Here is a 12,634-nt window from a genome sequence, read left to right on the forward strand (position 1 = left end):
AGTGTTAACAGCCAGGAGTTACAGCTCCTCTGAATTATGTACAGGATGGGTCCCTCAATTACTGGGGGACCCATTGTTGGGTAGAAGACAATGGCAATACTCTGGTCAAGCTGAGAAGGCACAGCGCCTCCAGTGTTTAAAAATGAGAGCTTTTCCTTCAGGGATGCTCCCTAGGGAAGGACCCATGGAAAGAACAGAGGAGCTTGCTGTGTGGTGGGAAAGGCAGCCAGGGTCCCACACATGTGCCATGAGGGGCTTAGCAGGATCCTTCTCCCTGGACAGATCTGGACACTATCCAAAAGCAGTGGTAGGAAGAGGACATGGAGAAGGACATGGATTTTCAGCTGGGGTCCTGACACTGCCTTGCTCACTGGTTTGGAGCCCTGGCCTGGGGAGCACAGACATTAGGGGTGGCAGAGGGCAGATGGTGCATCAGAGTCCCATGTAGAAATCCACCTTCCACCTGCCATCCCCAAATTTAATAAATTAGGATGCTCCAGAGGTGGAACTGCCAGGCTCTGGTTTCAATTAAGTTTAAACACAACAAAGTTATATTTTATGAGTTTATATAATTACTTTCTTTGCCTCCTTTTTTATTCCCTCTTCTTTTCTCTTCCCTCTCCTTTTCTCTTTTACTCCTTTCTTCTTTTCCTCCTTTTCTCATTTCCTCACTTTTTTTTTTTGTTCTTTTCCATCTTCTCTTTCTTTTCTCTTTCTTCTTTCTATTCTTTCTTTCCCCCCTTCAGAGAGAAGCCCAGCAAAATCAACCCACTATGGACAAAACACAGCAACAAATACATCTGGGCCCAGCAAGGCCAACTACAGCAGCTACCAAGAAATAATCGCCAACTCTCTCCTAAACTTAGGCCAAATAGCAGAGGAAACCCTCGCCATCGAAGGGCAGCTGCCTGAAGCGGAGCTGCAGGGCTCCAAGCCGGTATCCAACGTCGTGCACTTGGTCCATGAGGATGCAGGAGAGGAGTTGGTGGAGGAGGAGTGCGACAAGGAGATCATCATCCAGACGGAGGACGCGGAGGAGGTCATCGAGGTCACCAGCGAGCGCAGCAGCGAGTTGTGTCCGGAGCCCCGGGACGAGACGAACGGAGAGGAGTCCTGCAAACTGGAAAAGGCTGAAGCAGAAGAAGAGGATGAGGAGGATGATGATGAAGAGGATGATGATGATGAGGAAGAGGAGGAAGAGGATGAGGAGGAGGAGGAAGAGGAAGAAGAGGAGGAGGAAGAGGAGGAGGAGATGGCTCCTGAAGTGATCTGCGAGGAAGCTCCTCACACTTCTCAGGACCCCCAGAAAAGCCACTGTGAGGGGCAGTTCAGCCCCAAGCCCGAGTACTCGGTCATCGTGGAGGTCCGGTCGGATGACGACAAGGACGACGATGCCCGCTCCCAGAAATCAGCCGTGACTGATGAGTCGGAGATGTACGACATGATGACCAGGGGCAACCTGGGGCTGCTGGAACAAGCCATTGCCCTGAAAGCCGAGCAGGTGAAAATCGTGCGGGAGCCCAGCCGGCTGCCAGGAGAGCACGTGAAGCACTTCCAGGTGGAGGACAAACAGAACAAACCGCTGGACAGCATCCGGAAGAGCTACTACGGCAAAGGTACAGGACAAACCTTTGTGCATCTCCCTCCTTCCCATCCCTGGTGGAAGAGCTGAACTTGTCTGCTCAGCACGGACTCTCAGGCTGATGTGGGGGGAGTTCACAGCCCACAGGGGGAATTCAACCACAAATCCTCAATGCCCAAAGGGATGGGGACATCCTTGAGGTCAACAGTGAATGCATAAAATGATGGTGTCCTCTACAATGTCACGAGGGTTCCTCCCTCTGAGTAGAGAAATTGCTTGGCTAAATTGTCAGTTGAAAATTTCAGCCTGAGCAGAAGGGCTGGTTTAAAATCCAAGTGGGTTTTAAAGTAGTGGTAGGAGTCTGGCCACAGAAACATGAGGGCAGGGGCTTCAGCATCCCCTGGCTCCGAGCCAGGCTGCCTGCTCAGTAGCTGTGAGTGTCTCCATGCTCTGAGCTGTGTCAGTTCCTAAAACACTTTGCTGATTTCAATTTTTGAAACTTCCTGTGTTACGCTTCCAACTCCAAGAAAAAAACCTCAAAACCCAAAGGTTTCCCCCTGCTTGACTGGAAAGGCAGTGAGAAGCATCTTCAGCACTTTCCACTTCTTTACCTCCAAATCCACTAACCTGCATCCCTTTGCCCTTTCCCCACAATCCTTAGATCCTTCAAGACCCGAGAAGCGAGAAATCAAATGTCCAACCCCTGGCTGCGATGGGACTGGACACGTCACGGGACTTTACCCCCACCATCGCAGCCTCTCCGGTTGTCCGCACAAAGACAGGATCCCCCCCGAGAGTGAGTAGATGGTGGGATACTAAGGGTTGCTTCAATTAGTCTGGAGCCTAATTTTCTTGGGGGAATTTCTCAAATGATACGAATTTCATGGCTGAGTCCCTAGACAAAGTCTGATGTCATTCCTTGGAGTATAACGAGTTTTTGGAGTGGGATGGTGCTTTTCCAAGTTGATCCTGGATGCTGTTATCCACCAAAGTGTTTCGCTAATCACAGGAAACATGAAGGGGATTTACTTGGAAGTCCTGTCCTTCTTAAAGGATTTTTAGCACCATCCTGTGGAGAATGAGATCCCTTCTCTGAAAATCAAAGAGGGGCTTTAAAAACGCCTACCCATGTCCAGAGGTGTGTTAAGCAGCTCCCACCTTTACACTGGAAGTCACATATTTTTCCCTACTTGGGACATCATGTTGGGAAAAAAGGGATATTATTCTTCCTTGCTGTCCAAATATGTTGCCATGCAGGAAAGAAGAGGAGTGATGAGTGATTTAGGATGTGCAGGATTGCTGAGTCTCCTGTGCCCTAATCACTGCAAAGTTCCCAAACTGCTACACCAAGATTCACCTATTCTACAGAAAATATGTATCGTCCTCATAACAGATTTTTGTATGTACATATGCACAGAGAGAGATTGTTTCCACCTCTCTACCAGCATCCTAAATAGCTTTCCCTGTATAGATACATAAAAATCAATGTTGTATGTTTACGATAATGGCATAATAGACCAAAAGAAAGAGGAGCCCTTCCTTATCAGTAATTTCAAAGGTTGCAGACCTGACATAAACACAGAACTGGAATAAACAAGGAGAAAGTACAGTTATCTTCACAGGCTGGGATGCAAGCAAAAATATTAATAAATAATAACACAAGCTGTGGGCTTTACAAAAGCTTGCAGATCAAATTATTTTCTTTACTTTTAAGGTCAGCGCTACAGGAAGCAATAATCCTGAAGATTAAAAATAAAAAAAAAATCAAACAAAGACTAGTCCTAAGGATAAAAGCAGAGCTACAACTTCAATCACTTAAAACTACCTGAAACTGGAGACCTAGTTCCAAAACAGGGGTGGGGAGGAGGGGCTGGATGGGGGAAACTGGATTGCAATCAGAAAATGGGGAGGCTGTGTGCAGAGATGCTAACCTAGTGCTGACCTGCACTGCTGCCTTGTAAATCTTTTATTTTTCCCTCTGCAAACTCTAATTACAGCATTTCACATTCCCTGATTTCTAGGAAACCAGCGTACAAGGCTTGATGATTTTCTCTTTTTTTTTTTTTTTCTTTTTCCTCTCTGATTTTTATTAAGTTGTTTTTCTTTCCCTTCCCTTCTCCCCTTCCCCTTCTTGCTCCGAAGTCCTGGCGATGCACGAGAACGTGTTGAAGTGCCCCACGCCCGGGTGCACAGGACAGGGTCACGTCAACAGCAACCGCAACACGCACAGGAGGTACCAGCTTTGGCTTCTTACACAGGCACGGGGTGACAGGATGGGGGAATGGCTTCAAAATGACAGAGGACAGGGTTACATTGGAAGGAATTCTTCCCTATGAGAGTGGTGAGGCCCTGGCACAGGTTGCTCCAACACTGGAAGTGTTCAAGGCCAGGTTGGACGGGGCTTGGAGCAACCTGGGATAGTGGAAGGTGTTCCTGTTCATGGCAGGGGGGTTGGAATGAATTGAGATTTAAGGTCCTTTCCAACCCAAACCATTCTATATCATTCCATGATTCTGTGTTGATGAGGTGCAGGGTGAGTTTGTCTTGTTTATTGAACTTTTTCAGTGTGGAGGAAGCAAACACTTTTCTCACAGGCTCAGTGTAGCTCTGGGTCCACGAACTGAAGGTTTTTGTGCTCATTCCTCATACTTGGTTTCCTTCTCTCTTTTTCTTCTCCTTCAAAAAAAAAAAAAAACCAACCAACTCCCACAGTTTATCTGGGTGCCCCATTGCTGCTGCTGAGAAATTAGCCAAATCACATGAAAAGCAACAAACCCAGTCTGGTGATCCTGCGAAGACCAGCTCCAATTCTGACCGGATACTCAGGTAAGGGGGACAGGAAGGCTCAGCTCCATGTCCCCACACTGCCCCAGCCCTCCGTGCCCTGCCACGCTCCCAGGAAGAGCAGCCACGGCTCCAGCTGTATCTTGATACTGCTGAGTCCTGTTATTATGATCATAGGTCTCGCCAAGGTGGGGAGATATTTAATTGATGATCCCAGGGAGAGCATTGAGGACAATGAATTGCTTCTGTAGCATCAATTAATGCTGAGGCTACAGGCCAAAGGGTTTTAGCAGTGCAGCAGAAGGCACTTGTGCCGATTGCTCCGCAGCACAAACTGCCAGCGAGGGCTGGTTATTATATCAGCATTATAAGAAGGGTGGGCTTGGGGAGGGGGGAGGAGGAGGAGGTGGAGATTTGGGCTGCACACAAATCATTCCATGGCAGTTGTGCATTAAAGTCCACCTGCTTTTCTTCCTTAGCCTGCAGGTTTCAGAGGAGAGGAACCTGCCGCTCGTTTCCAAGCCAGTCACATTAATTTTGATACTTTGCCCACCTCTCTCTTCCCGGGAGAAAGGGCTGTCTCCCATTAAGGATGTCCCTGATAGATACTGGCTTCCGTAGCTGATGTGATTCATGAGGCTACAGATGGATTGGAATATGGTTGGTTATTTTGCAACGAGAGCAGGATAAAAACCACGGTGCGAGCCCCGAGCAGCCCTCCCACAAAGGCATCGAGCTCTGATTCATTTATTTATTTGCTCCCCAGGACTGCTGAGCACCCTGGTGCTTCAGCTCTCGCTACTTTGGAAAGGCCATTTAGAGCCATTACTTATTTATTTGCAGCGGAGCCCGCACAGAGCACTCTGAGCACATCACGAGGACAGTCCATGCTCCAAGGAGCTCCCGCTCCAAGGACTCTCTGGTGGAAAGAGGTCACGGGAAGGAGAATAACAATGGGCCATTTATATACAATTTATATGCAAGACAAATTGATTCATGATAGGCAGCCCCGTAGCAGCGGGTCTCGAGGAGGGGCTGAGGCAGGGGAGAGGCCCTGGTGCCTCTGCAATGAACCTGCAGCAGGGAGCCGAGCTGAACTGGGGTCCTCATGCCTTTGTGCGCCACCCTGTGTCACAGGTCCCATGAGGGAGTTATTGCCCAAGTTTGTTCTCTTCTGGAAAATGCTGCCACACCATGACAGCCTGCAAGAACATTGTGCTGGATGAGGTTTACAGCTTGATGTTTTGCTTAAAAAGAGGGGGGGGGAAATGAAGGTAGAAAAGGATAGAAAAAATAAAACTGGAGTCTGTGAGATCCAAATCAGATGCAGACTTGCTGAGGGAGAGCAAAAGGGCTGTCACTGCCTCCTCGTCCCCAGGAAGCCTTTAGGAAGAAGGTGCAGCTGTACCCCCATTGTGTCTGGTCTCCTCTCAATAGTCAACTCGTCAAAGAAAAAAAGAAATAATTGCTGTTTTTTTGTTTTATCCTCAGGCCTATGTGCTTTGTGAAGCAACTGGAGATCCCTCAGTATGGAAGCTACAGGCCCAACATGGTCCCAGCAACCCCTCGGGCCAACTTGGCCAAGGAGCTGGAGAAGTACTCCAAGGTCACCTTCGATTATGCAAGTTTTGATGCTCAGGTTTTTGGCAAACGCATGCTTGCCCCAAAGATTCAGACTAGCGAAACCTCACCTAAAGCCTTTAAATGTAAGTTGGGAGCAGGGATGGACTCGGTTTTTGCATTTTCTCTCTTTCTCAGCATTGCGAGACTCTTGGGATTGTGGCTTTGGGGTGATGGGAGACTCTTGGTGCTGAGCTGTTGGACCCTCCTGGGACAGGGAGGGTGCGGGGAGTCCCAAGGTGGGCACCTTTGATGGTGAGGGGAGTCCATAGCTGCTGGGAAAGCTTTGTTTGGAAGAGACTCTCTTTGGCTTTGGCTTTGGGAAGGGTTGTGGTGGGAACATTAATCTGAGTAATGTCTCGAAGCAGGATAAGTTACACAGTTGTCCTCAGTTGGTCCCCATTGCTTTGCAGCTCATATCTATTGATCTGGCTTTCCTCATCTAGCTAAATGGATTACAGTTTTCTTCTCTTCCATCTTATATATGACCCATTCCCCCCATTTGTCTTCCCTGCCATGCTTTGCTCTCCAGCTCTACCTATCGATCACCCACCTCTGTCTTCCAGCTCTTTCCTATCGTAGCCACCCACCTCTGCTCTGTTCTGAGGACTTTGCACTGATTATAGCTCTGGGTGAAAATGAAATGGCTGAATAAACCCTGAGGGGTCAGGCTGCCAAAGGCAAGAGGGACACTGCATGGGGACACAGCCCTTGCAAATGTCTTATTTGACACTAACTGTGCACCTCAAGACATTTTTTTGAGGAGCAAAAGAAAATATCTAGGAGCCTAGTTTGTAGAAGTCAGTAGCCTCAAGAGGGCTTTCTGTCTGGCTAATCCCACTTCCACAATCCTGTTTAATCCTGATGCAGCTGCTCTCTAAAAAGTGCTCGTACTTGAAAGCATCCCGGTTGTTGCACTACAATGGGAGCGCTCTTTATTACAGTACTAAATCTGTACAGGATCAGACAATGAAATTGGATGGAGGCCAGAGAGCACAACTGCCACTGTCATCCTGGGTTAGGGCTGATGGAAAAGTAATTTGTTTCCCAGTACAAGTGATTCTCTCGCTGAATAGATTGTGTTATTTGCAATATTAGCAAAGAATTTTCAGGGTAATTGTACTGACAAAAATAATTCCAGCAGACCCACTAGGATAATCCTTTCTATTTTTTCTCGTCGCTTATTTCACTAATTTGCTGATTGCGAGTCTATTAGTGGTAGAAATACTTATGAAATGGAAAAGCATCGCTGAGCCTACGGTGTGAAATTGAAATTGGCATCTCCCAATCCTGGATATTGTCAGGTTGGGTTGGCGAATACTCGCACCCCGCCTCGAAGACATGGATTAAACCGGACAGGAAAACAAGCAGCCAGACACAAAAATAACCATGTGGGCAAGCCTCCAATAAGTTAATCAAAGCGACAGGATGAATATGATTGCCAATCATAGCAGGGAAATCTGCTCCTTTCACTGAGAACTTATTTTAAAGAGATCTTCATCCAGAGGGATTTATATTCCCCCGCATGTGTGTGCGTAACTCCCATTAATGTCAATATGCATTATATACGCACGCAACGAGGAAGAAAGCAGTGCTGGGGAAGATTAGTATTTTATAGTGTCTTATATTACGAGTTTGTAATGGGAATAATGAAATCACTTTGCTCCATGGCTGCATCAACTGAGGTTGGCTTTGTTTTGCCATGATCAGGCCAAAGCTTATGAGTCTTCCCTGGGTGAGCCTCCCACTAAAGTGGGGATGGTTTCCCTCAGAAAGAGCATGGTGGAATGAATTAATATTTTAGATTTTGATAATTGATTCAGAATACAATCCTATGAGTGTTCTAAATCAGATGATCTCCTGTTTGCACCCACTGAAACTACTGAGGGCCCCTAAATGGGATCAGCTTCAGGTTTTTTTTATTAGGGAATTATTAGTTATTATTAGGGAAAGTTTTACTGTGCATCCACCCTGAGAAATACTTTCATTTCACAGGCTATGAAGAGAAATTGCCTCTCCAGGCTGGCTTTGCTGCTGCTGTGACATACAGGAGCAGAGCAGCAGCGTGGCTATGTGCAGCTGTGCAATAAATCCTGTTACTCTGGCATATTTAAATGATATGTCAGCTGTCAGAAAATCCATATTTCATCAGTGTCATCCTTGGAAGCTCATACTTTATGACCATGCTTTTTCCATTAATGTAATTTTATAAATTCAAAGTTTTCAAACATATTACTAGAAATCTCACTGTAAGGCAGCCCTGCAGATAAGTTATGGACAGAGAGAGAACAATAAAAAAAGAGTCAGGAAGCTTCTCTAAGCTTTCTCCTTTAGCTGCTTCCACTGAGGAGCAGCTCTAGTGAAGAAAAGCACTTGTGTTTTGGGTATTTATGGCAGAGTCAGTTAATGAATTAACCTTTCACACCAAGCACAAGCTGCAGCCACTACTGCTCCTGTTGCACGTCCCAGGCAACAAACCAGCCCCTGGATTGGGAATAATCCCAGGAACTGTGCATACATTAACCGTGTCACACTGACTTAACCTTCCCCTGCTGCTCGTGCCGCTTATACATTAGCCTTGTGTTGTTCCTTCTCTTTTTGTTCCAGCCAAACCTTTTCCAAAGGCCTCTTCCCCCAGCCACAGCCCCTCCAGCAGTTACGTGAAGAGCACTTCATCTTCCTCCACAGGCTTCGACTACTCCCACGACGCTGAGGCTGCGCACATGGCGGCCACCGCCATCCTCAACCTCTCCACCCGCTGCTGGGAGATGCCCGAGAATCTCAGCACCAAGCAGCAAGAGGCCCCTGGCAAGGTGGGTGAATGTGGCCAGGAACCACTGCCCAGGGGCCAAACTTAAAATTCAGGATGGGAGAGACACCTTGGTTTGTCCTTCCTCTCATTTTGTTTTTTTTTAAATATGGAGGCAATGCAGGCACTCATCCAAAATCACCCTTTTGGCTCCCCACTTTGGGTTTGGAGGAGGGAATCTTGGCTTTTTGGGTGATGTGGAGATGCCTCGTGGTTCAAATTACCCGTGTGAGATGAGCATCAATCCCAAGACAAGTCTTGGGCTGAGACTGGATATTAGGAAATATTTATGATTTATGATGGTCAAGCCCTGGAACTGGCTGTCCAGGGCAGTGGTGGAGTCACCATCCCTGGAGGGATTTAAAGGACATGTGGATGTGGCACTTGGGAACATGGTTTAGTGGTGGGCTTGGCAGTGCTGGGTGAATGTTTGGATTTGATGGTCTTCAGAGGTTTTTTCCAACCCAAACAATTTTGTAATTCCATGATTCTCAGAGCTGGTTTCAGTTGTTCCCTGATCTGTATCTGATGCCATTTGAAGTAACCCAGTTGTGCCCAGTCTGATCTCCAGCTGTTTTTCAGAGGAACACAAGTTTCCCAAAGTCCCACAGAGCACTCCCAACCTAGAGCAAATGTTTTGGATGCCATGAGGCATCCTAAATGGCACTAATGCCTGCATTCAATCAACTGAGTCAAAATGCCACCCTGCTGGTAGTAGAGGGGTGCATTTGCATGACATGTTCCTGAAATATTTAGGAAAGAGCAACCCTTTTTATTCAGTTCCTCCTACGTGACTGTGCAGAGGCTGGGACATGAATACCTGCCCACTGCACTGCAAAAGACAAACAGGGGCAAGATCCCCATGGGGACTTTCTGGCAGCTGCTAACATTGGTTGTGTTTCCAAACTTTCAGTCCATGGACATTGAGGTGGATGAAAATGGAACTCTGGACTTGAGTATGAACAAACACCGCAAACGGGAGAGCACCTTCCCCAGCAGCAGCAGCTGCAGCAGTAGTCCCAGCATGAAGTCCCCAGACGTCTCCCAGCGCCAAAACAGCACCAGTGCCACGAGCAGCACCATGACCTCCCCCCAGTCCAGCCAGACCTCCCGCCAGGATGAATGGGATGGGCCCATTGACTACACTAAACCAAACCGTCAGCGGGAAGAGGAGCCAGAGGAGGTGAGCGGTGCCTCTTCATGCTTGAAAAACAACTCAGGGGACACTGAATGCCATGTTTGCCTGCACAGTTGTCCTGTTTTCCCCAGAACCCCCAGTTTGTTGGTTGAGCCAAGGAAAGAAATATTTCTGGCACTTTTTCAGTGATAGCAGATATCAACCAGGCAGGAAGCAACTGCTCTTGGATCTGTTGAGATGCCCTTGCAAAGGAAAAACCCACCATTTTACTTGTCCTGGGTCTGCAGTGTTTTCTTCATTGTAAATCCTGTCAGCTCCCTTGCAGCAGTGCTGCTTCTGGTGGTGTTTTTGAGGATGATTTATATCTGCCATTAGCAGCTACAGCCCTGCTTGGCACTGACATTAATCCTGCAGGTGGGGAATCCATCCAGACTCCCAGCTGGGGTGGGGGTCCTGGCTCTGAGAGCATCACCTGCCTCTCCACCCATGGGGAGGCTGCTGAGGAAGAGTGTGAGGGGGTTGCACTGATCTTCATTCCTTCAAGACCTTGGGAAAGCCATGTGTAAATCCCTTTACAGACGTGGTTAACACAATTCTCCTAAAACCCCAGGAAATTACAGGCTGTTGGATCTCCGGGCTGGGTGCTGTGAGGTGCTTGCAGGGGGCTCAGGAGTGCTGGCAATGCTGCAGTAACCCTTAGCTGCGATGAACTTGGGATTCTTTCCCACCACAGCTCAGCAGCAATGACCACACCACAACTCTGACCTTTCCTTGCAGTCAGAGCCTGCTGCTCACTCTTTTGCCTCCTCGGAAGCTGATGAGCAAGAAGTGTCAGAGGAGAACTTTGAAGAGAGAAAATACCCAGGTGAAGTTACTTTAACCAACTTCAAGCTGAAATTCCTCTCCAAGGACATCAAGAAAGAGCTGCTCACGTAAGTCCTGTCTTCTTCTCTCTTCCTCCAAAATCTTTTAATATGTACTTAGCCAGGATGGTTGGAAAAAAGATTAGTAAATACATTTCAAAAATAAGAACTGTAACTCCCTTTCCTACTGTGATTGATCTTACTCATCCTCCTACAACTGCTGATCAATGAGGCAAAATATGTTCCTGCATTACTTTGCAGTGATGAAGGGAACCTGAGAGCTTCGTGCTCTGTGTTCATGGACAGGGTTCTGGGAAACTCCTTTCAGGGCCAGTTTTCCCTGGTATTTTCCTGCAAGAGTGTTTCTGGCATGGTGATGGCACCTACCCAATGTCCTAACCCCCTGTTTTGGGACACTTACTGATGTTGTGGAGCCAAGAGCACCCAAGGGAACTCAGCACCTTCTTGAAGAGGGTGTTGAACACAAGATGTCTCATTGAGAAGACAGAATTTGTTGGCTTAGAGCAATGGGTCCCAGCACTGTGATACTGCAGGAACACAAAATGTGACCTCGGGCTGCAGCAAGTTTGCTATTGTGCTGCATTTTACATTGGAGAGAGACCTTGACCCAGCTCACGCCTGTCTGTCCATCACGTGGGGGGAAGCACAGACCCAGATCTGCCCTATTGGATGGAATATGGCTCTGCATCCACACTGATTCCCACAGGAATGGTTAATGTTTAAGGGTTTGAGCCAAACATGGCAGCTTGTACCTGGCTCTGGTCTAACAGCACGCCAGGATCAGCCTGGAGGTTGTGATGGGGAGATTTCCCCTCCCAAGCATCCCAGCTGTTCCTGGCATCTTTCCTGTGCATCTGACCCTCCCACACACCACACAGGGAGTTGGTGGGCACCCTTTTGCTGATCTCATCCAACTCACTCATTATCTGCAGGCAGGAGGCTGACGGAGCAGCCAGGCAGGGAGGAGATCTGTGGGGGCAGAGCAGCAGCAGCATCTTCCCTAAATGAGCAAAGTTCAGATCAGCTGCCCTACACAAAGCTCTAAAGGGTTTTTCAAAACCCACCAGTGATGTGAACAGCAGTTTCTGAGGTAGAGCCCTGAAGTCCTCCTGTGCTTTAAAACAATAAAACAATAGTTTTATTGTGATGGTAGAGAAATTTCCTAAATGGAAACAGCTCTGGAATAAATAAATGGTGTCATGGGCAGCCCTGAGCCTTCCCTCTCCATTTAATATCCTTGCTCCTCTCTGGCCCAGGGGCTGTAATGAATTAGCTGTAGTTAACTCAAGAGCAGACTCACCCGCTGTGTCTGATGCTCTGTGTCTTGTTCTTGTGCCACTTCCAGGCAGGTGCCCCTCACCTGTATCTGCCCATCACCCCCAGGCACAGCCAGAGGTTACTGTCATTCCCTTTCAGCAGCAAACAGTCCCTTCTTCACAGCTGTAAGGGCTGGGGAAAAAAAAAATCATTTCAGAAAGCTGAAATCTGAAACACCTTGTTCAGATCTGAAATCTGAACAAGATGATTCCTGCAGCCAGAGCTTCAGCATGGCAGGAATGATCCAACCTGGCAGCAGCAGCCAGGGGTGGCCACATCTGTCAGGCTGTGCCACCCATCAGGCTGTGTCAGCCCCCCACTGCCACCAAACCCTCCCATCAACTAAGGGTTTTAAACACTTTCTTTGCCTGTGCCACAATTTTTTCTCATTTTTTTTTTTAATTGTGTTTTTAGGATCCTTATGATCTTTTAAAAGTAAAAAGGGAGGAAGGGGAGCTGAAAGGGGAACAGCTGGTTTATATCCATGCAAACATAGAAAC

At 47.7% G+C, this 12,634-nt stretch overlaps 1 protein-coding gene across 1 annotated transcript in view; it reads left to right on the top strand.

The window, feature by feature from the left end:
* Positions 1 to 12,634, top strand: part of MYT1 (myelin transcription factor 1) — a 35,036-nt gene that overhangs the window by 6,214 nt on the left and 16,188 nt on the right. The window contains exons 5-12 of the mRNA XM_053993346.1: positions 749 to 1,616; positions 2,244 to 2,378; positions 3,725 to 3,815; positions 4,295 to 4,408; positions 5,858 to 6,072; positions 8,675 to 8,799; positions 9,709 to 9,978; positions 10,711 to 10,865. Of these exons, the coding sequence (XP_053849321.1) occupies positions 749 to 1,616; positions 2,244 to 2,378; positions 3,725 to 3,815; positions 4,295 to 4,408; positions 5,858 to 6,072; positions 8,675 to 8,799; positions 9,709 to 9,978; positions 10,711 to 10,865 (1,973 nt within the window). The remainder of the gene's footprint in view (positions 1 to 748; positions 1,617 to 2,243; positions 2,379 to 3,724; positions 3,816 to 4,294; positions 4,409 to 5,857; positions 6,073 to 8,674; positions 8,800 to 9,708; positions 9,979 to 10,710; positions 10,866 to 12,634) is intronic.

This window comes from Vidua macroura, chromosome 17 (genome assembly GCF_024509145.1).
Source record: "Vidua macroura isolate BioBank_ID:100142 chromosome 17, ASM2450914v1, whole genome shotgun sequence".
NCBI lineage: Eukaryota > Metazoa > Chordata > Aves > Passeriformes > Viduidae > Vidua > Vidua macroura.